Below are 27361 nucleotides of genomic sequence, written 5' to 3'. Positions count from 1 at the left end.
TAGATCTGAAACAAAATGTGACTGTCTAATGCATGGCCAGTCACGTGGTATGAGATGGGCAGATAGGATTATTGAGAAATGACCACAGAATGCTGTTTTCTGTAATATTGATACATCACATGTGATGCCTGTGAAGCTCTAGCAATGAGGTAAGACATACGTATGTAGGTCACTTCAAAAGTAATGCCTCCTATTTATTTATTTACATGGAAACTACAACCAATACAAAGAGCACAATAATGCTATTTGATAGAAGAAAATCTCAGCTATGGATCACTGCTTTTCAACATGGTCACCACCATGAGCTATGCATTTTCATCATCCATGAACAAGAGCCTGCATGTTGGTCTCGAAAAATCAGCGCCAGCAGAGCTGATTACTGGCCCTGTTGCCAGTGCTGAAACAAACCACCCACCACCTCACTGTGCTTACATGCACTGTTTGTTCAGCAAGCATCCATTAGTTGGTAACAATCTAATAATTTTGCTTCCATAAAAGCCTTTGAAAATAAAAGGAGCATGAAAATTTAGAAAATATCAATTCAATTAAATTCCTAAGGTAAAAGTGAAAGACAGAAGACAGAAACATACAGCTCTTCACAGCTATTCTGTATTAAGTTGTTCTAGGAAGATTCCCTTCTGGTTCTGATGCTTGTCTAGCTCTCTGCAGTGCTGTCCTGAGGTGTTCTTAGAATTAGGAGGCTATTAGGAGCAAGGATCAGCTTCCTTTACCAAGTACCAGGGAACATTTTGGAGAACATAGGTACAGTTAAGTCCTTTAGAGGACATAACCCAGAACCATTTTAAAAGGAAGAGGGGGGTTATTTTCAGCTACTTTTAATTAATATTTGGACCTATTTATTTTGTCCTATTTTTCCTCTTGATCCTCTTCTCTCATCTTTGCTTTCTTTTCATACTAGCAAGGAACGTTATTTAAAATCTTTATTTAAAGTACAGGTCTGGGAATCTGGATTTTTTCCCTCTTCCTGTACAGCTATGAATAAGCATCTTAACCTCTACATTAGTTCTCACACCTGATAAAAGAAATTTACCTTTACATTTACGTACTTTGTAGAGAGTTTCTTCTGTCCTTCTGCCAATGATTCTTAACTGCTGAGAATTTTATTCCATTCATGTTTGTAAAGCATTTCAGGATGAAAGGCACAAGAGAAAAGCAATGTATGTAATTATGTGGTGGAATAATTTAATTAAAACATCATGCAATGGTTTAGTATAAATTATACTATGATCTACATTTAGGGTACTTGTATCCCTTTTACAGAGCAAGAGACAGGCTTTTCTAGAACTTAAGTCACATGAGTATCCTAACTTTAGTTGATGCTTCTTCCTTCAATAATTGTAGAGGGACCCAGGCATTTTACCTCCTGCCTTTGTGAATGCCTTCCTTTGTTATCTAATCCCTGATATTAATGAAGTCTGTGTTTTATTTTGGCATTACTTATCAACTCCTCAGAATGAACAAGAAAAGCAAAGTGGTAAATGAAAGAGCAAAGGGTGAGTTGAGAAATACTTGTTCTTTTACTCACAGAACTCCTCTCACGTTATAAGACACAAGGATTTTTCAGTCTTATCTGTAATATCTTGGGTAGAGAAGATGAATTAAATCAAGAGCACAAACCATGTGTCTGTGGTTTAGAAGACAGCTATCTTTCCACCATCCATTCTAGTGCTTTGGCTATGGCCCTGTTCTAAGTGCCTTGATCAGATTAAACTTATCTCAGCTGGAGGCAACTACTTCATGTACTCAGTAAAGCCTCAATTTCCAAATCAGACCCAGCCTCTGAACAGAACAAACTGTTCTAGAAATCATCCTAGATCTGAGAAGATATAGACTACTTACTACCAGTTCTCGTTTACTGCTGAAGCATCTCCCTTTATTGCTTCCCAGTGGCTGTCTTCCATGCTTTACCCCCTGAATCATAGAATCATAGGGGTTGGAAGGCACATCCTGGAGGTCACCAAGTCCAAAGTCCCCTGCTAATGCAGGTTCCCTATAGTAGGTTGTACAGGAAACTGTCCAGGCAGATTTTGAGTATCTCCAGAGGAGACTCAACAATCTCTCTGGGCAGCTTGTTCCAGTGCTCTGTCACCCTAAAACTAAAGTTTTTTTCTAATGTTCATATGGAACTTCCTGTGTTACAGTCTATGCCCATTGCCCCTTGTTCTGTCACTTGGCACCAACAAAAAGAGCCTGAACCCATTCTCATCCCTTTGGATATCTGTAAGCATTGATGAGATCCACTCAATCTTCTCCAGGTTGTGTGACCCCAGGTCTCTTATCCTTTCCTCATAAGGGAGATGCTCCAGGCCCCCAGTCATATTTGTGGTCTCCCACTGAACTCTTTCCAGTAGTTCCCTGATTTTCTTAAAGTGGGGGGCCCAGAACTGAGCACAGTACTCAAGATATGGCCTCATCAGGGCAGAGTAGAGAGGGAAAGTCACCTCCCTGAACCTGCCAACCACATTCTTTTTAATGCATCTCAAGATACCACTGGCCTTGTTGGCCACAAGGGCACACTGCTAGTCCATGGTCAACCTGTTGCCTACCAGGACATCTAGGTCTTCTCAGCAGAGTTCCTTTCCAGCAGGTCAGCCCCCAACCTGTACTAACGCAAGCAGTAAGAAAGGTCTATCTTTTTTCTCCTTTCATAGAATCACAGAATTGTAGGAGTTGGAAGGAACTTCCAGAGATCATCTAGTCCAACCACCCTGCCAAAGCATCACAGTAACGCAGGAGAACGTCTGGTGGGTTTTGTTTATTACTGCTTCAAAAAGCACAGCCATAGTTACGAAATAATGGGAGATTCAGGATTATACACATACCTGTTCCACATGTACAGAACAAGTTGTCTAGAGGCAAGAAAATTCATTAACACTGTATACCTTATTCATTATGATCATCTAATTTAGAAGGTCTTTTCGTGGATAAATGCATCTGAGAAACAGATGAGAGATTACGCATTTGCTAACATATTCGTGCAGATGAACCTCACACAACAAGAAAACAGGGCCAACCTGCTGAAGCTAGGTTGCAGATTACCACAGACACATTAGATCAGGAATCAGATTCCACTGCTTACGACAGCATATACTGTGATTACGGTGGACATGAACATCTTTTACGCAAAGAATTTTCATATATAGAAAATGATTTCATGGTTCAGGAGCTTTTAAAATAATGCTGATTTAATTACAAAATGTTTATGATTAAACAGTAAGCATACAAATTCTTCCTCTTTGTTGTTACAAATTATTACTTTTTAAATGACAACTGTCCCTATTTCTCAACTTATCCTTAATACCAGTTATATCATGATCTGTTGGTATATAATATCCTTTTTAGCTGTATGGAGACAAACACACAGAATGCTGTATCTGTAACACTATGTTTAATAATGACCTATCCTTACAGAAGCCTCCATTCACATGCTCTGGATCAACTTCAGTACAATTCCTGTTGTTTCTCTTACTTAGAAATTGTATTGTTTCCTTTACAGAAATAGCTAGAATTTTAACATTGGAGGGTGAAGCGACAAGGAAGAAACAGAAGATATCTGCGGGCAGGGAGAACAACATTTTATAAACATAGAGGAGAACAGTCTCAGAATTGACAACTGGATCTTTCAAGGATCAGTGGCATTTGCAGCTAATTCAAGGCAAAATTTTGGCTTTCTCTTCATCCAGCCATACTCAGCATCCCACAACTGAAATTGTTAATGAAATTTGCACTCACAGTTGTTTTTTTTTCTTTAAAAAAAAAAAAAAAAAAAAAAAAAAAGCAAGTATTGAATATGAATGTGGAAGAGAGGCAATTTGATGTTTGTAATTACCGAGGTAAACTCCACAACCTGCTGAATGTATGCAAACTGGACCCCGGATGGTGTATATAAATCTGACATGCAGAAAGTAAGAGCAGGTATTGAGACTTCTTTCTGGTAGAGCAAGTCATCACAGAGAATCCCTACCATGAGCAACACAGGGGCTTCATTGAAAGGTAAGACTTTTGCTATTCACTGTCTGATAATTCCTATGTTCAGGTTTGGACTGAATTAAGAAGCTGAAGGAAAACAATGCTAGAAACTAAGTTTTTCCAGCCTCTCTGTTTTCCAATAGTGGTGAAGCTTGCCTCCTCCTCCAATTTTAGTGTTCAGTCCTTGGAACTAGAAGGGAGCTTGATCCTCCCTTTATTCAGTCTTTGGTCTCCTGGATTACCTTTGAACTAAGCAGTGTCACAGAAAATTGACTTGAAGGATCTGATACACGCACACAAAAGACTGGACTCTAACTGCTCCACTACTCACAACACTGGTCAGAAGGCAATGACTTAAAGTCATCATCCACAGAGTCCAGAAGCAATTGGATCATTTTGAAGTAAATGATTTCATAATCACTTTTACCTGTCTAAGCCAACAAGTCTTGAGTTTTCTTGTTCATAGAATCATTCCCCAGAACACTGTTCTAACCGGAGAAGATTATTCATGGAGGAGGAGAATATTTTACTTCAATATTGTGTAAATGGGCAGACATTTCTTGAACTGAGTGCTAGAAAGAAATCCATCATGTGATAGCATGAGAGACAGTTCTGGTGATTTATAGAGTATATTTGAACTTTGACGTGAGAGTGAATATAGTGAACCAATGCATGTAGCAGGTCAATTTTGAGAACCAAAACTCAGAGCACAAAATGGTATTCTTTGAATAATTACACCCATTTACCAAATATTTGCTTTTAAAGTTTTCTATTGTTTTTCTCTGCATATTTTGTTTTGCTGAATTGAAAACTTGACACTGTTATTATTAAAACTTTTTAGCAGATGAAGTTCTGTCTCTTAGGTAATGAGAAGGCCCTTGTATCAGTTTCAGAAGTTCAGGAGAAAAGTTGAATGTTGCGTTTTCTCTAGTAGTAGGTAATTTAGGGTTAAATTCTAAATAGCAAAGCAGCACAAATGCTGGAAGTCTTCTGAAAGAACTCCCAGGACAATCAAAACCTTTAAAAAGTGACCTAACCGCCTTCCCACAAAATTAATTTGAATTCCAAATGTTTGCAAAGAAGGAAAGGACCTGTGGGAGGAAGAGAGAAAACCAAAGCAAAAAAAAAAAGAGAGAGAGAGAGAGAGAGAGTAATCTACTTTCTAAAGAAGTTTGTTTTTCTTTCTTTCATTGATCATTACATAATAAAGTCAAGCACAATAGATAGAGATTTTGGAATACAGTGTACCGTAACACAGGTTACCATGTCTCCTCAAACCCTGTAGAAAGTTCTGCTGTACAGGTAGGATGATGGAGGGTAGAAAGAATAATCTAAGGACAGTGCTTTCATCTTCTGTTTATTTTCAAGAGTCAGCACATCGGATACTCTGAGCCATGTGGCTGAGCAAAGCCAACATCCCTGCATGCTGATCATTTGCCTCTGACAGCTATTTCCAAATGCTTGCTTGCGTCAATATGTTCCCATTTTGGTTTGTTCCAAACCTGAACAGGTTTGTTGCTGGCGGTTCTTTTGGTGTCCAACATGCTTCTGACCAAGGAAGGAGTGACCTCCTTGCCAATCTGCTCCAGTGGATCTGCCAACTGCCAAGTTTCCCTTGGGGAGCTTTTTGATCGGGCAGTTAGACTTTCGCACTACATACACTTCCTCTCTTCAGAAATGTTCAATGAATTTGTAAGTACTTTCTATTTTCCTGGGAGTGAGAACGTGCAAAATCCAGTTCAGTATTTTTTGAGCACAAACATATTCATATATGAAACTTTTAAGTACGTAAACAAATATGACTGCAGCATAGACAGTGATCATAGAATCATAGAATGGCTTAGGTGAGAATGGATCTTAAAGATCATCAGACTCTGACCCCACTGCTATGGGCAGGGCTGCCAACCACTAGATCAGGCTGCCCAAGGCCTCATCCAACCTGAGCTTGAACGCCTCCAGGCGTATTATGCTTTCATAATGTAGTCCTAAAGGTGGCTTACAGTGCTGGCCATTGCTAAGATCCCCAACATTCTAGTAAAAGATACAACTTTCCTATCATTCGTTATGTATGAAACAAGTTTGTGTTTCTTTAACTATAAATACTCACCTGAAACTTGTGACCTTTACAGAATAAAAGTAGTGATAGAATCACAGAATCATAGAATCGCTCAGGTTGGAAAAGACCTTCAAGATCATTGAGTCCAACCAGAACCTAACCATAGTACCCCAACTAACAACCCTCTGTTAAATCAGGTCCCTGAGCACCACATCCAAGTGGTTTTTAAACATATACAGGGATGGTGACTCAACCACCTCCCTGGGGAGCCTATTGCAGTGCTTCACAACCCATTCTGTAAAGCAGTTTTTCCTGATACCCAACCTAAGCCTCCTGTGGTGCAACTTGTGGCCAAAAGCAATGGAACAAAAATAGGTTAGTATAGTGTTTGAATTGCAGCTCTTATTTATATCAAAAATACCTCTCCTTTATGATCTGCAGGATGAACGCTATGCTCAGGGTCGGGGTTTCATTACAAAAGCTGTTAATGGCTGCCACACTTCCTCCTTAACCACTCCTGAAGATAAGGAGCAAGCACAGCAGATTCATGTAAGTCCTACATCTAATGCCAATGACTATGAGATGAAGTGTGGGGAAAAAAAAGAGGGAGGAAAAAGACTAGAGAGGGAGCAGGCAGAGACAGAGGGAAGTCAGATTTTTTAGAATGAAATAAAGCCAGAAAGAGGAAAGCTCCAAAAAGCCAAGACATCTGCAGATGTTAAGTTTCAGACTATACAGAATATACAAGACCAGTGACTCATTTTTCTGTATGTTGCTTTCAGACATTGCATCTTACTTCCAATTACAACCTAACCTCATGGAGCAAAGCCAGTTATTGTGCTTCTACAGTATTCAGAATGCTACAAGCTCTGAACATTATTTTAAAACACTTTATATACAAGTGTAACAAACATAAAAATACATTGGCGATATAGTGAATATTGTATGTAGGCAAAGGAAAATGGTTTACTGGAACTGAAGACACTGACATACCTAGAAAATGCTAAATACATATTTTTGCAGTTAACAGAAGGCAAAAATGGTCACATCATCATTCAAAGACAGAGACCTTAGTGTAAAATACTGCAAACTACTTGCAAAGAGAAACCTGTACGTACGTCAATTAAATAATGACAGACTTAAAAATGAAGATAGTCTTGTTCAGCCTATGCTCACAGATAAAATTTGAAAATACCCTGGAGAAAAAAAAAAAGAAAAAAAAAAAAGTAAGCACAGGTGTATGAATGTGAATGTATCAGGGAGAAATTTTTATCAGTTTCACAGCAGTAATAGCCTTGCAGTGCCAGTATAACCATCTGGGTATATAAAAAGTCTGGTTGTGTTCAGATGCAGAGTATCCAGCAAAGAAAAAATGGTTGAACATTACCATAACCATAAGCTTTATGAATTTTCATTTGCCCACAAGGAAGAACAATTTTCAAAATCAGAGAGCTATTGCTAGAAGCACCATTGTTCAAAGGGGAAGGCAGATGAGTTATGCAGAAGTAATAAAAGCTATTTAGTGGTTAACAATAATTTCCATTTTCCATTCCATACTAAAATAAATGAAAATCGTTGGATTATAAATTGTTCATTAAAATCAGATAAAATTTTTCACTTTTTTTTTCCAGGGCTTTTTTTTGTTTTGTTTTGTTTTTTGGCAGAGACATGAAATATAGTTCTGCCTACTAGTTTGTAAAGTGGAGAGGGTTTATAGATATTTTCCAGACAATTACTGTAACTGTACTAATATTGCACACAATAACAACAGCGACATATATCAAAAATTGCACTGAGATATCTAAAATAGGGCTGTAGGGAGCAGTCAGTGGAGTAAATTCCCAAATTTCTGCATTTGAGGACATTGCTTTAATTGCCTCCTAATGCTGCCAGCATATAGCCTTCCTATTTTAACTACCTTTTCTTAACATGGATGATCAGCATGAAGAGCTACTGAATTTGATACTGGGAGTGCTGCGTTCCTGGAATGATCCCCTGATCCATCTGGCCTCTGAAGTGCAAAGAATCAAAGAAGCTCCAGACACCATCCTCTGGAAGGCTGTAGAGATTGAGGAGCAAAACAAGAGGCTTCTAGAAGGAATGGAGAAAATAGTTGGGCGGGTAAGTATTAGGTCCTTACAGTCCTTCCAGCCTATTGGTGTAAAGAAGCCATGTGCAGTGACTGGATCTCTCCACTTGGAAGAGGAAAGAGAACAGTACACAAGAAGGGGGGACAGCGGGGGAGGGGGAAAGGGAGATAAGATAGCTGAAAAGTTCTCAGATTCAGCTATAACTTTTTCTGCCCTCTTGTGATTTCTAAAATAGAGAACATGATGCGATTGTACAGCATAACACAACATAACTCTCAGTCCTGCTGCAAGAGAAGGTGTGATCATCAGAACTGGAAACCTTCATTCCATCTTTGGGCATTTTTGATTTTCAAATTTGTGAAGCATGTGTCTGTGTTTTTTCACACAGTGAAAAACATCCACATCCACACAGTGATTTTTCACATCCACATAGTGATGGGTGTTTATAAGCTTATTTCTATTTGTCTGTATACATGTAGGTATTGTGTATAGTTTTTGGAAATGGACAATATGTTTAGAACTGTTCTGGAAGTCTGGCCTATGGTGGTGGTAAATAGCAAAGTCCTACCAGTCTGGTTCAGTCTCCAGTTCCACCACACTGGTTCTTTGGAACTATGAGTCTGACTTGGTTCCCCCTAAGCTTGGAGACTTAGAAAACAAGCCTGTTGTTTGACAAAAGCCAAAGTCGAATACTCCTTGTTATCAGCAATTGATCAAAAAGCTTTCTTGAATAAAATCAACTCTGGCCTGTTTATTTTTAAAGAGGCCCTTGGCAGTCCCTATACATCATTCTGTCAGTGAGCTATATGTTAATAGGAAGTTCTCAGTTCACCAGCTTTTGCTTTAGAGCAACTGAATAGCATTAAGAGCACCACCATCCCTGTATCTACCATCTTCTGCTGGGGTACACATCATTTCTCTCTTTTATTTTGGTGTCTATTTTACTCAGAAACCTTATCCCATTCAGGCCACAAATGCATTTATCAGTGTAATCAAGTACATCTCTATCCCATATCCAGGTGTAAAAAGGTGGGGATCCAAGACAACAGCAGAAGACAAGCGCTGCTACAGTTATACTGTCACCACCTTCTCATTCACAATATTTACTGAAGAAGGAGGTAGAAGACAAGATTGGAAAATTCATTAGTGTCAAACATGTTTTTGAGTGATTGCAGACCTATTTTTCTATTTTATTCTTTTTTTTTTTTTTTCCATTTGCTTAAACTAAGTGAAAGAAGTTTCACAGATATTCTGCTGTATGAATTCACAAAACATAGCTTGTGAAAAATAAGATTCACCAGTACCACTAAGCACAGATTTCCTTCCTCCTATGAAGGGTAGATTTCTGTGATGTGAGAAAATGAATTATTGCCTCTTTCAAAAGAGAAGACTTAAACCAATCTTCACCTTGGATTCTAGCTCATTACGCAAGTTCCTACACGTAGCTTTCTAGCATTAGAGGTCACTATATCAGTCACAGCTTTTATTGTCTTTCTGTTTTTTCTTTAGTGGTATACAAAAATGAGAGATTTGCCTGGTAGCACGTTCTACAAGGCTGCATGTATCTGAGAGACCACCTAAGAGACGCACTGAGGCAAAGCTGGAGACACAAAGAAGTTCTAAGAACAAGTGCTTACAATGACTTTAAGGTGGAGGAAGCCAAAAAGAGATGCCACTGATGAATCCAGGCACAAAGGAAGGTTTGATTTATCTGCAAAGTCTAATTCCATTAGACATTGCTAACAAACTAGATCTGAGAACACTGACAGCTAAGCTTACAAATTTTAAGGAAATAAACTGAAATATCTGGTGGAAATTCAATCAAAATCTGCTTGAGGATATATAGAACACTATACAGAACAAAGGGAGCCATAACAGGAAACACTTTACAAGCTGTACACTATTAACTAGCGTTCCTCAAGGCCAATATTTCTTAATTCTCTGTTCTACACCCAGTCAGATTGATTATCATCTCTTACAGTACGATTATGTCTCTCTAGATGCATTCTGGCGATGCTGGAAATGAAGTTTTCTCTCAGTGGGACGGCCTTCCATCCCTGCAACTCGCTGATGAGGACTCCAGACTCTTTGCTTTTTACAACCTGCTGCATTGCCTCCGCAGAGATTCCCACAAAATCGACAACTATCTTAAAGTCTTGAAGTGCCGCCTAATCCATGATAACAATTGCTGAGTACCTCTGGGCTGCATCACTCACTGCAACCATTCCTCATGGTGTTCTTGTTGCTTTGCCACTTTTCACTGCGAACTTTATGGAAAGCCATAAGTTGTACGGCACCAGGATCATCAGTAACTTTCAGGCATGCTTGTGTGAATTCTGGCTGCAACTATTAGTGGCGTTTATCTTTGTGTTTAAAATGCTGTAAGTCACTTGTGTAACAAGAATAAACTTCTCTGCCTAATTTCCTCACTTAGTAGCATTTCACTGATAAGTAGATGATGTAGATACAAATAAAGATATTATTAAATACAAAATCACATAAAATCAAGTAGTATCCGTGAACAACAAAATAGCTGGGATGGCTTACACCTCTAGCAAAACCTTTTTTCCTTTTGGATCTCGTCTCCAACTACTGATAAATAACAGGATATCTTGCTTTCATTTCTTTCTGCATGACTTTAAAAACAGGGAACGAAAGAGACAGGACATCAAAGCAAAATATTCACCTATCACAATAAATTACCCTAGACTGAAAGTATGGGCTGAAATGCAAGATATGCTGATACATGTTTTCAATCAGGTACAAAAACTGCCTTGAGTAGGGGACAGAAATGTAAGAAAGCCTGGCTAACAGAGCCACTGATTCCATATGCAGTGTACAGAGCATGAAGACACATCTGGAATTTTAAGAGCAGATCCATATTTCTCTATTGACTGTCTGAGGAAAAAAGCATTTCCAAAGGAAATCTCATTACTTTAAGTGACTACCTGAGGGCAAAAGGAACCAATAGGTTTCAACTAGTAGGTCCCAGTAGGAAGTGCAAGGCATCCAGTCAGGATCTTATCCACCTACTCTCCACATTCCTCACAAGTGATGTGGTGGTTGCAGATGCCCAGAAAACTTTCTAGCTATAAACAGGCATTAGCTGAGCTAAACTGTCTGCTGTCCTGAATCCAAAGCATCTCCATTCATTTTGTACTTAGTCACACCCAGTTTTCAAAGTTTGCCTTTTGAGACACAACTAAAGCATCATAAAATAACAAAATTAGCACAGCCCTAGTAGTTATTTACCTCTATATAAATGTCCATATACACAAAATGTACGCAGTAATAAATAGGCACTATGTAAATAATGTGTAAGAGATCAGATAATACAAACAGCTGAAAAGGTTTGATTTCAACCATCTTCAAAAGGGATAAAATGATGCTTGCAATTATAATCATATATATCCATACACATATGTTTATTATAGTCTTTTAATCTGTTCAAGTTTTCAATTACTGATTTCTTCAGACTTTATCTGGGTAAGTGTAAACCAAGCCCATTTTTAATGTAGGCAAAACCATTTGCACAGCAAATTCCTTGTTAGACAATGACAACAGACAACTTTCATAAATTCCAAAATACACAAAATTTGTGGCACACACAGCAGCAGTTTAACAACGCACAGCTGTACATCAACACAATCATGGAAGCAAATGGTAAAATTTGCCAAGCAAAATGCGAGTGCCTAGACTGGAATTTAATGTGATAATAATATTCAATTTTCTTTTAAAATGCCAGTTGTTAAAAAAAAAAAAAAAGAAGAAGAAGAAGGAAAAAAAAGCATTTTAAAAGGACAAAAAAAGAAGAAAAAACTCCTTTATAATTATCACAAGTGCTTAGAATTACAGTGTGAGTTCTTATTCAAAAGAAAACATGAATAATGGGACAGCTCTGTATTGAGCTGGAGAAATGATTATGTCTCACTGAGTAAACTCCTACCTCAAAATCTCTTTGCAATTCAAAAGCAACTTGATTAATAGGGCAGACATTCATAATTTTACACTTATATGACTAGATCTAAAACAATTACTTTCATCAACTGCCTAAAAATTACAGTGCTAAAACAATTGTTTAAAACTTGCATGCACTGGTTTTATTCAAGCTTGTTCTGGTACAAATATGTGTTTTTAATTTCATAAAGAAGGATAGAAAAGAATGGCAAAAAAAAGATTCTAAAGATCTGAAAAGCAAGTGTTTAGCTAAAGAGGTATTTAAAGCTGATTTGGTTAATATTCTGAGTCATCCCAGCTGTCATAGAGACAGAAAGCTGCTGAACCCCACGAGCACATTGAAAGCTACCCCCTTCATTGTCAAGTGGCACAGACAATGCCTCCAGAACGCAGTTGCTGCTCTGAATGTTCAGACCACAATACAGGCAATTGGCAATTCTCCTTTTTTCAGAAGCTAGTAAAGACAGTGCATTCTTATCTCACTGATACTTTGTTGATTCACACACGTTTGTAAGACCTGAGCAACCATTGTCTTTCATCCAATAAAAACAGTTACGTAGCCAATCTCTTATTTTATACAGCAGTGAATTCACGAGCGTGTTATTTCAAAGTGAAAGAAACTGTGACCAATTAGTCAGAGTTTTATTCCAAATGTGTTAAATTCTAGATATGCACAATTTCAGCATTCAAAACATCTAGTTTTCTGATTATTTATTCCATACCCAGACAGGTGATATTTAAATATCTGCTGCTTTATTTACTCCTGTCCATTTAAGATGGCTTAGCGACAGGAGTAAAGGCAAGGAAAGGTCCACGTGGCTGAAATACAGGCTCAATTCTGGTTCCTTTAAAAATGATATTCGAGCTTCCACAGATGGCACTAAATTTGAGATAAGACCTCATGACATGAAATCTAAATGGTATGAAGGTCAAAGTAATTTATCACTGGGGGCATTCATCACTGAACACAACAGAGCAATAGGGATATGCAGAATGAAAATCTAACTTATATTCATGACTTGTATCCAGAGTCCAGGATTACAGCCAACCTTTGGATCAAACAAAGAATTTTGCGGTTGATCTTAAAGCCAATAAGAGAAGATTAAACTGACAGTATTTGGCATTTGGAATCAGGTGTTGAACGAGTAATGTGAAAATCTTTTTAGTGCTTTTTTTTTCTTCTTTTTCATAAGGTCCTAGAGAAAGCTTGCAATTGTTGAACTCCTATTAGGGAAAAAAAAAAGAAAAAAAAGAGACTTGGCAACTCACCTGTACAATACAGTTTACTTGCACAATATTATTTCAAAGGCAATCCGCAATGCTAGCAACAAGGGATAAACAAAACCACACACACCACCTACATTTAATTTCTGAACAACAGGAATTCTCCAAGGGCTACATTTTTAAACTGATTATGCTTATTATAAATTAAAAGTATATGAGCTACAAATTAAGTCAGAGATTTTAACGCAGTAATCATGCTTATGTATATATCCATACAGTATAGAAATGAAAATACTGCAGTCGTACATGGGAATAACACTGCAGACACATATTTCCACTGAAATTATTGGATTTACTGACCTATGAAGCTACTTACACATGCCTGTTTGCATCTTGAGTTCTTAATGACCTGTGGCTGCAAATTATGTCAGGAAATCCTGAAGATTTCAACTGCCCTTCAAAATTCAATTCAATTGAAATTTAATACTGACTATCAATAGGTTTATACTAAGCAATAAAATGAGATTTTAAACTAGTTTTAAATATAGCAATATCTTTTTGAAGTTTCCTATGCTGCTCCATCTTTCAGCAGTCTTTAGCAAGTTAAGTTTCAATAAACATCAATGTCTGAAAACACCAGGAACATCAACCATGGAGTTTTACCTTTTTTTTTTCCTCCCCAGAGAACTCAGTGAAGCATAAATACACATAAATGTTCATCAAGAAAACTGATGTTCCTACTTACTCTATTTATATTTCTATTTACAAATGACAATGATTATCAGCTAACATTACAACAACATCCACCATCCCTGGAATTGCACAGCTATAATTAGAGACATTACTCCATACTTGAGCATTAAAAAAATGTATATTTTCCGGCAGTAATTTTTCTTTTCATTTATTAGAATAGGAGGAGGAGATGAAAGCAGCTGGGTAATGGTGCTTAATGTTCACTTCACTGTATCTTTTCTAACTTATTTTTTTCACCACAACTGGAAGCAGTAAAAATTGTCCTGATTTTTGGTGAAAAAATGCTCAGAGCCTTCTCCCACTTTCTTTGAAATTTTGTTATTTTTTAAGGACTCAAGGACAGATTCTGTGGAATGTCAAGAAAATATAATGCCATTTTAAAGGATAGTAGAGAGACCACCTTTAAATCAGTAATTTTTTCATGCACTGGAAAAAAATCAAACCCTGTCACTTGCTTTGTCACTAATTCTTTTTATACTATAACATTTAGCATTTAAATCTTTTGAGAAGCACTAGAATCTCATGCTAACACTCTGCCTTTGTGGGAAAAATAAGTTGTGATAGTATACTGCCTTCTAAATCACATGCCCAAAAAAGAACTGCAAGATATCTCTCTTCCCCTTCCCCTTCCCTTTCTCCTCTTCCCTTTCCCCCTCTCCTTTCCTTTTCCCTTTCCCTTCCCTTCTCTTTACTACCCCATTCCCTCTTAACTCTTCCTCAGTCCCCCCTCTCCCTTTTGCCTTTTCCCTTCCCTTCCCTTCCCTTCCCTTCCCTTCCCTTCCCTTCCCTTCCCTTCCCTTCCCTTCCCTTCCCTTCCCTTCCCTTCCCTTCCCTTCCCTTCCCTTCCCTTCCTTCCTTCCCTTCCCTTCCCTTCCCTTCCCTTCCCTTCCCTTCCCTTCCCTTCCCTTCCCTTCCCTTCCCTTCCCTTCCCTTCCCTTCCCTTCCCTTCCCTTCCCTTCCCTTCCCTTCCCTTCCCTTCCCTTCCCTTCCCTTCCCTTCCCTTCCCTTCCCTTCCCTTCCCTTCCCTTCCCTTCCCTTCCCTTCCCCTTCCCTTCCTTTCCCTTCCTTTCCCTCTTCCTTTCCCTCTTTCTTTCCCTCTTCCTTTCCCTCTTCCTTTCCCTTCCCTTCCCTCTTCCTTTCCCTTTCTTTCCTCACATTTCCCCTCTCTTCCCCATTCCCTACCTTTCCTCCTTCTACTCCCCAGAGTTCTTTTCTTGTTTGTTAGGGTTATATATCTCAGTATTGGCCAATACATACCTTTCTATATTTCTTCACCAATGCAGAGCATGAATGGTAACAAACTAAGTGAAAGGAGGATATAGAAACTTTCATGGTCCCAGAAACATTTGGTCATTGGCTCAAGAACAGACTTACAGAGATGAATGTTCATTTCTTATCAACCGACACTGAGCCTCACTAAAAGTCCTGAGGAAGTGTCTTGGACCTTCACAGGAAACTCGTACATTTCACAACCATTTCAAAAGTGATGGCAGAGACACTAGACAAAACTCGTTCAAGTTCACTGCAAATATGTATCCCTATTTTATCCAGACAGCTATCAAAAAGTGCTTCAACAAGCATAACAACGAATTGCATTTACCAACAAGATTTTATAGAAGCAGTACCTCAAAAATTCACTTTTCCTGTCAAATATCAGCACACTAATTATGGGAACACTTTTCGTCTTTTAATAAATTACAGGCTTCATTACACTGAAGAGTACAGATCAATTATTAAATCACAAGTGACAATGTGAGTCATCAGAAATGCAAAGAGCTCTCACTCTAACATGTCAAAGAAACTATGAAGCTCATATCGTTTGTATCAGACACCACATGCTGCAAAGGAGCTTGCAGAATACAGAATACACAACATACATGTACATTCAATTATTAGGAATTAGTTTATGTGCTAAATGAGTAACTGTAAACATATTCCTATTCACTGACGGATTTTTTTTTCCCCACTATCAAGCTGACTACCTCCCTGCAGAATTCAGTGTTAAATGTATCAGGAATTAGTGAAGCTTATTGCATTTTCACAGTATTATCAGAATACATGGACCCACAGTCATCAACCAGGCCACCGTCACAGTACCCTAACATGGCACAAAAAAAGTGCCTCTGCAACAAGGTCCCACTCTGTTTACTTATAATTCAAGTAAGTAAGAAACAGGAGTATAAAAAGAGTGGAATATAATACCGTTTTTCTGTCTTACTTTTCACTCTTTTGCTAAGGTAGCAATAATTCCTGTCATATATTGATATACTTTATTGCACTATCTTTGCTGACTTCAAGTTTGAAAGTACTGTAAATGGTTTGCAGGATTGGACCAATATTCATACATTAGAATAGGCTCTTTCTTTAGTTAGAAAATTGAAATAACAATAATCTTTCCAAGGAGCCATTCCTGGGAGATTTCCAGCCTGATGTCACAGACAACCATAGTTCATACAGCTCAAAAAAGTCTTCAAGCCTTTGGAAGCCTAACTAAAACCTCAGAACCATCTGGATGTTCCAATATCCTGTAACTACAGCACATGTACTAAAACTTAATAAGACAAAAAGTACTTGAATTTATTGGACGTGCATAGGATCTTCTTGAGACCCATGCAATAGAGATCATAGATATTAATGTCAAAGGTAATGCAATAAACAGCTCAACAGTTCCTTAAAGTGGCTTTTATGCTACTCACAAGGAATTTCTTCTTCTGTGTCCCTCTTGCACTGAAGTAAGAAAATAAAAAAGGCTCTTTTCTTTATCATCTTCACTGTATTAGAAAATTGTCTCTCAAGGGCCACATGAAGGAAGAGAGTGCAATGTATAGCCTGAGTTTATTAAGAGATTAGATTCCGATGGATGTCACCATGAAAAAAATGTAAAGTAAAAGCATCACAAATGGTTTGCAAAGACTTTAGGATATCCATTTATTTTTATTTTCACTTGAGATTCCATCTAAGAAAGTAGGACTTATGTGAATATATGACACACACAGGCTCATATAATAGCAAATCTTGAAGCTTTTTTAATATAGTGGTGGATAGCAGCACTGTTCAATAAAGATATTTTCTGTCCCCTAGACAACTCTGCAGCATACAAATCATTACTTACAAAAAAAAAAATACCAAAAAGAAAAGAAAAGAAAACAAAAAACAAAACAGAGTTTCTCTGCAACTCTGGGAGGCTAAAGGTATTTGTGTAATTATTTATACCATGCACATCACCTTGGTATCAAAGCATTACATATCTGGTATTGCCTCTATCAAAGGGATTAAGAGTGCTGCTTCAGCCTAAATTAAGGGTAATGTTATATAGCTAATGTCACAGCATAAATCCGACTGGGGACAAAAGAGTGGAGCGAAGCTGTAGATTGATGGATCTATACTCTTGAACACACACAACACAGAGAGATGGCGAAGAAACACCATGTGCTCTCCTGAGCGCTCAGCATGCAATGAAAGATGCTTTTGATGGAGTTTTAGCCTTAAACCACATCAGCAAGACTTTTTTTTTTTACATTTAAGTGTAGCCAGGGCAAACAGGATGTGAACTCAGCCTTCAACATCATAGACATATCGAAGAAAGAGGCAGCACTCAAAAGCTTCTTTGAATGAGGCAAATCATTTTATAGTTAGTTCATCTATATTAATATAATCTGTTAGCTGAGACTCATTTCTTTTTCTATAAACTACAAAGTGCACCACTTTTCAACTGTACAAACGTATATACATTTGTGTAAGAAATATGCAAGAGATTTGTGTATATATCTTTTCTAAACCTTCTTACAAGCAGGTAATATTCCCAAAAAGATCATAAACCTTGGAATATACCTGAACAAATGCCTTTTTTTTACATTTCCCATTTCTTTGCAGATATAAAACAAAACAAATCAAACAAACAACATCTACTGTTAAAAAATAAATGGGGATGGGGAAAGTATTCTTCAAAACATCCTCTTTTTCTTAACATGCAGTGATTCTGTAGTAGGAAAATTTGTCATGAAAGTTCTCATTTAGCAAAGAAAAGTCTCTTTCATTTGGTTTCAGCATTTCTCTCCTCACAAATACAGTGACATTCTAAATGAAGTAATGCCTAATGATTTCTCCCTAAACATATGAATTATGCATTCATAATTTTCAAAAAGAAAATCAGTGTTTTCATTAAAATTTCTGTTTTGCTGGTTAAAAACTGTCATCTCACCATACTTTCTCCAACAATAAAATTTTCCTTGGGCAGGTATCTACATCATCTCAACATTTTAGCAACAGTTAAGGAACACTTGTCAGTGGAAAAAGGACTAAAAAGGTAATCAAATAGAAAACAATAAGGCTATGCACTATGCAAAGACTTTTGAGACATGCAATGCTGTACAAAGTATATCAGTTCACAGTTCAAGATGAAAACTTAAATAAATAGCAACTGAACAAGTAGTTTGATGTACATAAGAGGGTTCTTTGTGCTTTTTTGAGGGGGAAATGAAAAAAGAAACTTCTTTTTTTTTTGAGCCTGAGACAGCCAGTCAAGTAACACAGACTTTCAAGTAATGTCTAACCAGGATTCCTGACCCAGTAACATTGCATGAAAATAAAAAAAAATTAGACTTTCCCAAACCAACTCCCTGGGGCCAACACCTAGAAAGCAAAAATACACGAGGATTACATCAAAAGGAACTGACCTATTTTTTTTTTTCCCTTCTACATAAGCTTCAGAAATCAGCAAAATACTTCCCTATAAAAAATTAGTAATCAGCAGCTGCAAGTCATCAAGATTTCTCCAGTGAGTCCCCCTCAAATTGCTTATTCTTTGAAGGGAAATCCAATTTCAATCACGCATTAAACATTTCCCGGTGACCCCACTGGGCATTTTCGAAGAGCTTCCCCTGCTATCATCACAAGAGGCGTGGACTTCAAAATCCTGATTGGAATTGAACCCAAATTCTGAATCGCTTCTTCAAGCGGTTGTCTTCATACGACAAAGGATTTACGCTGTTTTACCACAGCTCTGTGGCTGGGAGGCTGCTGTGCCTCATCAGCAGTGCTCACATTGCCTCCAGCAGCCACCCATGCACAGCTACCTCAGTGCAAATGTTTGAGCAGGCATGAGCAAGCATGAGGCAAGAGCTCAGATTGTCTTGGAGGGCAATGTGTGGCTTGCTGTTGATTGCTAAGCAACCCAGGCCTGCTGCTGACCCCAGCGCCTTCACCACAGTTGGAGCTTTTGGGGGAGAAAGGACCTTTCAGCAGACTGTGCACAGCCCTGTTAATGTAAAGCCCTGTTTCTGCAAATAAAGGGCAATAGCAGGGTCGCCCTATGTTCAGTACACTCAGTGGATAGCTAGGTGGCTTTATTTATTTACTTATTTGGTTTTATTTTAATGGAGCTGACAAAATCTGGCAACAATGCGCTGTGTAAAAAGTGACATTTTGACTCTAAGGGAGGAATTATTTGCGATTTGTTTTGAACAGAAGCTTAGTTCATGTCAGATGTGAACCTCCAGACAATCATTAGTTTAAACTGCCTGCTATGTGTTTAAAAATTTCAGTCAATTTATAACTGATCTGAATTGCAAATGGGATGGTAATAAGCCATTAGGGAACAACATATCTCTTTTTCACACTCGCAGCCCTCTGCTTTGAGGGGCTTCAACTGCTCTGAAATATGAAAATACCCTTTTAGTCATGTGCAGTATCAACAAACAGGGCTACTTTTGAGATGCAGAAATGGAATTTCTTGGAAAATCACCCAGAGAAGACTGGCAGCTGACACAGGAGCAAAGCAACATGGAGCCCAAGCTGTGAATAGCAGGCAGTGGTCAGCTGTCTGAAGAACAAGTAGCCTGATTTGCTGGTGGCATTGTAATGCCTGGTAACTCACAAGCACTTGGTTACTTTGGTTGCTGACTAAGGGATCTGAGCCATTTCTTATCCTCTATGAAACCACCTTTGTGAGTGAACATAGGCTTTGCATTACCAAAATATTTCTGCATAGTTACTCGTACTTCCTCAGTACTGATTCTCCTGAGCTCAAAGGAGTAAAAAGTAAAATTTTTTGTCATTCTCGTTCAAAATGGGGATCTGCAGTAGGCATCCTTAAAAGGCCTGCACAACTAAACATAGAGCAAGTGTAAGATAGATGATAGCATTAAGTATTGTGGCTCTTGTCTTGAATATCTCTTCCCTTTGATCATTATCATAATTTATATCATCATAAATCACCTACTGATTTATCATGCTTCATAGTTGAAAAAACTATCTTTACGTATCCTTCTTGTTACTTTATATTTCTATAGCCACTGTTAAGTACCTGCCACTATTTGTTGAGGTTGTTTCTTGTTTTTTTTTCACAGACTAATAAAATTAGAATCCCTTATCAAATTATTTCATTGTTTCTCAAATCTGCAGCTGAGCCAACTATATGACTGACTGTGCCAGATGACAAGCCATGTAATCTCTACATTCAAATAGATTCTCTCCTTCCTCCTATGAAGGAGAGAGAAATTCAGACTTCTGATGTGCATCTGTGTAAGTGAGCACTGGAGAACACAGTACTGGTATAAAAAGTGGTGTTATTGATACTCCCACAGCACTGGATACTTTTGCAACCCTAGAGGTGAGTTAATGGGGTTCTGGAACACCTTCCTCCCTGAAGCTGTATGTATAATACAGCTCCTGGAAGTTTTGTTTCTAGACAATCTCCTTGTTGAGGGGAGATTATCCCAGAGATGCCTACAGCAGCCTGCATAACTGTAACCACTCTGCAGTATTCCCCATGGGAGGTCCAGCAGACCAAAATGCTGTTGTGTTAGCACACATGCTGGACTGGATTTCTGCAGAACGTTCCTTCCTTCATGAGAGAGCATTAAAATGGATATTCCATCAATTCTTTCCCAGCGCATCCACTCAATCCCCTCTGCTTTTCAGAGATAGCACCATAGCTGATAGCAGGTGAACGTAAGAATTACACCATATCTCAGGTTTTCTAGGGAGTTTACAACAGCTCTTGTACATCTGGCAATATGCTAGAAAGAAGATTGCTTGCTCAGTACTATTATTGACCTGCTGTGCAGCAGAAAGGAAATTGGCAAGGTCAAATAGGTCAAAGGTAGAATGTTGAGGCAGAAACTTGCCTTGCTTAAGGAGGGTAGAAATAACAAGGACAAAGCAACTCAGGTAAAACCATGGGATTTGATGACTGTTACAGGAACTTGATTAACTACTAGGACTGAAAAAAACATCCTCTATCTGTATCTCTGCCTCAAACAGCACACATCTAAAACAACTATAACAAAGACTGATTCTACTGAGACCAGCTTTCATCAAACTCCAAGCTTTGGTGTACATATGCATATAAAAATGTAAAATCATATATGATTTCATTTTAACACTAGCAAGAATTTCTGTTGTATAAATATTAAAACCAAAGGGAAAACATATTTTCAATATTCAAATTTTCATATTAAAAGTCTGTAGTAACATGAATAAGCCCCAGACAGGAAAAATCTGAGTTTTTGTTTTGTATTACTTCGAGAACAGATGCACATAAAACTACTCAAGCATAGAAACTTCACAGATAATTCTCAACCACCAAAAGTAAAGAATTCCAAATTCCCAATTTCCTGAGAGCACAACAGACCATTCATCTCCGTCAAATCCCCATGAAGTAAATTAATCCTTTCCAATTATCCTTGCAATGCATATTTGGGATAACAGTTCTCTACTTTGAAATGCACATGACGTGTGGAGCTTCCACTCATTTTAGTGAGATAAAAAGCACATTTCCAATTTGAGTCTTTGAAAAAGTCTGATGTTCAGTTTTTATTATAACACAGAGATTAAGGACAGTCCTACTGAACACTAATATTTAAAGACATATTCCTTTCAGAAGTGATATTACAGCACAGGACAATTAACACACACCCAGAAGAACATACTTCAACCAAAAATATTTCCTGTGACAAATACAGAATTTAAAAATGTATTATGTGTTCGTTCAGATGGAAATACAGTAGTTACATACTTTCAAATCTAAACTCCAGCTATTTACAACTTCCCCAGCAACTGCAAAACGCTAAGAAGTCTGCGTTCAAAGTTGCCCTGGTCGAGCTTGTGATCTTTTGAGGAATGTGGGCCTGGCAAAGAGTGGTGTCAGGACCCCGAATTTCGGAAGAGTGAACTTTAAGCTGTTCAAGGTATTGTTGGCCAACATCCCTTGGGATGCTGTCATTAAAGACAAAGATATTGAGGAGAGCTGGTTACTCTTCAAGTGTGCTTTCTGGGAGCAAAAGAGCTCTCCATGCCCCTGAATAAGAAAGTGGGCAGAGGAGGCAGGGAACCGGCATGGCTCGGCAAGGATCTGCTGGGCATACTGAGGGCAAAGAAAGGTGCACACAAGCTCTGGAAACAAGGCCATGTCATCTGGGAAGAATACAGGGATGCTGTCTGGACTCGCAGACATGGGATAAGGAAAGTCAAGTCACAGGCAGAGCTAAACTTGATGAGGGATGTGAAAAACAATAGGAAGACTTTGTACAGGTACATTGGCCAGAAGAGACAGGCCAAAGCAAGTGTACCTCCTTCGGTAAATGTAAAAGGAGAACTGGCTTCAACGGTTAAAGAGAAGGCTGAAGTATTGAATGCATTCTTTGCCTCAGTCTTCACTGACAGCCAGGAATCTAATATTTCTCACATCCCTGAACCCTGCATTCCTAAACCTCTAAGTGGAGTCTGGGACAGTAAACCCCCTCCCCACTGTAAGGACGGAGCAAGACTGCCTCATGAGACTGAATGTGTACAAGTCTATGGGGCCGGATGGCATGCATCCCAGGGTTCTGAAGGAGCTGGCTGAGGTGGTTGCTGAGCTCTCCATCATATTTGAGAAGTCGTGGCTGTCAGGTGAGGTCCCGAATGTCTGGAGGAAGGGTCACATCACTGCCATGAATAAGAAAGGGAGCAAGGGGAACTACAGGCCACCCTGTAGTCTCACCTCTGTGTTTGGGAAGATCATGGAACAGATCCTCCTGGACGACATGCTTGATCACATGAGGAATGAGCGTGTGATCCGAGACAGCCAGCATGGCTTCACCAGGGGAAGGTCATGCTTGACCAATCTGGTGGCCTTCTAGGATGGAATAATTGCATTGGTGGACAAGGGAAAGGTGACTGATGTCATTTATCTGGACTTGAGCAAGGCCTTTGACATGGTCCCCAACCACATCCTCATCTCCAAATTGGAGGGATGTGGATTTGATGGGAGGACCACTTAATGGATAAGAAATTGGTTGGAAGGCCGCAGACAGAGGGTGGTCATCAATGGCTCTGTGTCCAGGTGGAGGCTGGTAATGAGCAGCGTCCCCAAGGGGTCTGTCTTGGGACCGGTGCTCTTTAACATTGATGAGGGAATCGAGTGCACCCTCAGCAAGTTTGCTGATGACACCAAGCTGACTGGTGTGGTTGACATCATGGAAGGAAGGGATGCCATTCAGAGGGACCTCAACAGACTTGAAAGGTGGGCCAGGGTGAACCTAAGGAGGTTCAACATGGCAAAGTGCAGAGTTTTGCACTTGGGCCGGAGGAATCCCAGGCTTTTATACAGACTGGGAGGAGCAGTTCTTGAGAGCAGCCCTGCTGAAAAGGACCTGGGGGTCCTGATGGATGAAAAGCTTAACATGAGCCAGGAGTGTGCCTTTGCAGCTTGGAAAGCAAATGGTGTCCTGGGCTCCATCAGAAGAGGGGTGGCCAGCAGGGACAGGGAGGTGATTGTCCCTCTCTATTCTGCTCTTGTGAGGCCTCATCTGGAGCTTTGTGTCCAGGTCTGAAGCCCCCAGTACAAGAAACAAAGGGAACTGTTGGAGAGAGTCCAAAGGAGAGCCACAAAGATGATCAGGGGGCTGAAGTACCTCCCCTATGAAGACAGGTTGAGGGGGTAATAAATGGGGATTCTGGTGGCCCTGTCTGTGGCAGAGGGCTTGAAGATTCATCATCCTTGAAGTCCTTTCCAACCTGGGCCATTTGTGATCCTGTGATTCTGTTTTCTATCATTACTTTGGGTCTGAGAAAAACAGCACACAGGAAAAGATGATCAGAATCCATCAAAATTTTGTAAGGGAAAAAAATCTGGAAATCCTTTGCTCTCTGCTTCTTTTTCAGTGACGTTAGACTATTTAGTATTTTTGTCTCCTTAGATCAGGTATTCAGTATTAATTCCCTCAATTACTCTAGTAAAGTCAGTACACGCCACAGTGCATGCTTTAAATGCATTTTATTTTCCATATATCATTTTCCTCATCACCATAAATGGGTTCTTGCATGTACAACCTACCTCTTGCACTTACACCTGCACAATCTGGCAGTTCAAATGTGTACATTATGTAGGGAAACTGTTGACATTTACATACCTGCTCCATTTAAATTGGAAAACTGACTTCCAAGGGGAAAGTTCTTATCCTTATTTGACATGTGGCACAGGCCAAAGATCTGCAGTTGTATTTACTGAAAGGAAACCAACACAGTGAGAGAGAAAGATATGAGCAACTTGAGAGATGTGATTTCTTGGACTTTCAGTCATGTGTGTGATTGTCATATACTTTTTCGTGTGAGATATTTGGCTATCTGAATATTACTTTTCACATGACATAGTCCTAAGAGCATGTAGTATAAATGATCATAAATCAGTTATGAAAAGATTGTCATGTGAATGGCATCTCAAAGACAAACAATAATTTCTGTGCTCTAAATGAACATAATCCAAACACAGAATAATATTTTGGTTTGGTTAAAGAAGAATTCTACAGGAATCAAAGGCTTAGCCCTACATTCCTTCCTTATGTCGATATTCCTATTGAAATCAGTGGGATGCTCTATGTATATTGCTTGCTCTGAAAGTAATTTTCCTTCTACTTATTTCCACGGAAATTACAATGGATATGAAGAGGACAATAACACTATTTGATGGAGCAGATTCTCGACTACAAAACACAATTTTTCAGTACAATCACCACCATGAGCTATACATTTTTGCTTGCGATGAATAAGAGACTACATGCTGTGGTTGTAAAAATCTGCACCAACATTGGTGACCCATTGTTGCTGTTGCTACTGTTGAAACGCACCATCCACCACCTCACTGTGTTCATATTCACTTTTTAGTCTCCCTAAACATTCAGCAAGCATTGATGAATGCATGGAAAAAATTCTCTCACTCAGCTGCATACCTTTGCTTTATACATTATTTATAAATGTTGTTGTTTTCATGGAAACAAATGGGAGGCATTACTTGTGGAACAGCCTACATACGTGCTTCACTATGGCTGGATCTATTACTTACATGAGGTTCAGCACTGAGGTTGTTCTCCATATTATTATCAAATGAAACTGTAACCTAGGATTATCCTCCTATTCCTTGTGCAAATTCTTTTGGCTAGTGGCAATGATATTAGCATGCCGTAGAAGAGCAGTCTAAAAAATTGCCAGGAAGTACAGAAGAAAGATATTGCAAAGATACCATCTCAGGGAAAAACAAGTGAAGACAGGTCTCAGTGATACGCAAATCAAGCCTTGAGAAACAGTTCTCAAGTGCAGTTCCCTGCAGGGATGATTTAAATTGAAATGATTTTTAATCAATATAGTCCAAGTTCAAAATAAAAGAATTTGGCCCTTGACTCTAAATCTGTCTGATTCATTCTTAATAGTTACTTCAGAAGTTTTTCTAACCAGTAGTTCAAAGTACAAATCTATTGTAGAAACCTTGTACAATACTAATATACATTCAGTATTTTAAAAGGGTTTTTCTAAACCAAGAACATGTAAAGAAAAGCACTACATGCTGAGATTCATCCAAATTAGAGCAGCATATTGTTATCCCAGCACACCCAGAGGGAAAACAGAAATTTTGGAGAAGTCCAATCTCTTACAGTGTTGCTATTCAGTTTTCAGAGAACCCAACTGAAGTCTATCCAAGTTGTCTTGTTGCTATGTTAGGTCGAACTTGTCCTTTCTTTTGAGTTGGAGCTGAATGCAGTGTTGCAAACAAGAGGCAGTGCATAAACAGATTTGAACTTGAGCACACAAAGTTCCATCCTAACATGCGGAAGAAATTCTGTATGGCAAGGGTGACAGAGCATTGGAACAGGTTGTCCAGAGATGATGTGGAGTCTCTTTCTAAGCAGACATTCAAGACCTGCCTAGACAGCTACCTGCGCAACATATTGTAGGGTATCTGCTTTAGCAGGGGGGTTGGACTTGATGATCACTTGAGGGCCCTTCCAACACCAGTGAATCTGTGATTCTGTGATTGAACAAAGCCTCAGAAGGTTTCCATAAAAGACAGACAGAAATGTCAAGGCAGTTGCTTCCTACGGCCACCACCTGGAGGCAGAGAAGTGGGAATCTGCATGCAGAGTGTCTCCTACATGCATATCTACAGAATTCCTCCATTTTCCATTTTCTGAAAATGTTTTTTATTCATTCAAAGAATGAATGTGTGTAGATATGAGATAACATGGGCCTCAGGGCTAGTATCAGTAGGAAGGTGAAGGCAACAACCCCAGACGTGAAGGTGAAGACTATGATGCAAAATGAAGTTCATCTCACAGCAGCTCAAACCCTGAAGACACATTACTGTGAACACAAGTCTTGAATGACCAAGAAAAAAAAAAGAAGTAAACATTATTTCCCAGATGACTCTGTATAAAATGTTCTATAATCACTGATAAAAAACATAGCACAAAAGAAGTAAATAAAAAAACATGAAAAAAAAAAATGCTTTTTAAGATGTGTGGATCATTAAATTTGCAGAAAGGAACAGCTGCATTCCTGGATTGCAATGTTATCAAATGACTGCTCAGAGGCAGAATGCGGTGTGAAGCCATAGCGCCTCAGCCTATGACACTGTGGTCACAGATGTCCTTTACTTCATACACTTTGTTGAAGTGGTATGGAGGTGGGACTTGCTTTCAGCTGACTTTTACTTTCATTCTCTTTCATTAATGCACAATACTAAACTGACTTCTTCTTTGCCTAATGTGTCCAGGTTTCCAAGTTCTTACATGTGCATAGCTTTCTCCTCAGTGCCATGACAGTATTTAAGAAACATGGGATTGGCCCAGAAAAAGAGAGCTTCTGGGAACAAACCAGATATTTGTGTTTATGAAAGTACGTCTGCTTCAGAAGTATCAAGTTATACTGGGACTAGTTCCTGTGGTGGATTTTAACACTCCATCCATCGATAGACAGATCAGTCCTAACAGGCTGGTATTTACAAGGTTTTGTTTTGCTGTGTTTTGTTTTTATTTAA

The 27361-nt window shown here is 38.8% G+C and overlaps 1 protein-coding gene and 1 long non-coding RNA gene across 3 annotated transcripts in view; one reads left to right on the top strand and one right to left on the bottom strand.

Annotated features, from left to right (window-relative positions):
* The first annotated feature begins 3986 nt into the window (after positions 1 to 3986).
* PRL (prolactin) lies at positions 3987 to 10339 on the top strand. The gene is made up of 5 exons (XM_052697734.1): positions 3987 to 4014; positions 5501 to 5682; positions 6488 to 6595; positions 7988 to 8167; positions 10137 to 10339. The coding sequence occupies exons 1-5, from the start codon at positions 3987 to 3989 to the stop codon at positions 10326 to 10328; spliced, it is 690 nt and encodes a 229-aa protein (XP_052553694.1). The 3' UTR covers positions 10329 to 10339.
* Positions 10340 to 10787: 448 nt separating this feature from the next.
* Positions 10788 to 27361, bottom strand: part of LOC128087819 (uncharacterized) — a 32857-nt gene continuing 16283 nt past the window's right edge. Inside the window, exons 2-3 of one of the 2 annotated variants that reach the window (XR_008210031.1) lie at positions 24465 to 24558; positions 10788 to 13317 (exon numbers count right to left, since the gene is read on the bottom strand). This is a non-coding gene — a long non-coding RNA (uncharacterized LOC128087819). Of the gene's footprint in view, positions 13318 to 15234; positions 18703 to 24464; positions 24559 to 27361 lie in introns of those variants that run through there. The other variant, XR_008210030.1, reaches the window with a different exon arrangement.

Source organism: Tympanuchus pallidicinctus, unplaced genomic scaffold, assembly GCF_026119805.1.
Source record: "Tympanuchus pallidicinctus isolate F22 unplaced genomic scaffold, pur_lepc_1.0 scaffold31, whole genome shotgun sequence".
Lineage (NCBI taxonomy): Eukaryota > Metazoa > Chordata > Aves > Galliformes > Phasianidae > Tympanuchus > Tympanuchus pallidicinctus.
Note: the sequence above shows the minus strand (reverse complement) of the source record. Positions and strands in the feature narration are given on the sequence as shown.

Coding starts and splice junctions, on each gene's coding strand:
- PRL (XM_052697734.1), top strand. CDS start 3,987: ATGAGCAACACAGGGGCTTCATTGAAAG. Junction 5,683..6,487: donor CAGAAATGTTCAATGAATTT/GTAAGTACTTTC, acceptor TATGATCTGCAG/GATGAACGCTATGCTCAGGG. Junction 6,596..7,987: donor AGCAAGCACAGCAGATTCAT/GTAAGTCCTACA, acceptor ATGGATGATCAG/CATGAAGAGCTACTGAATTT.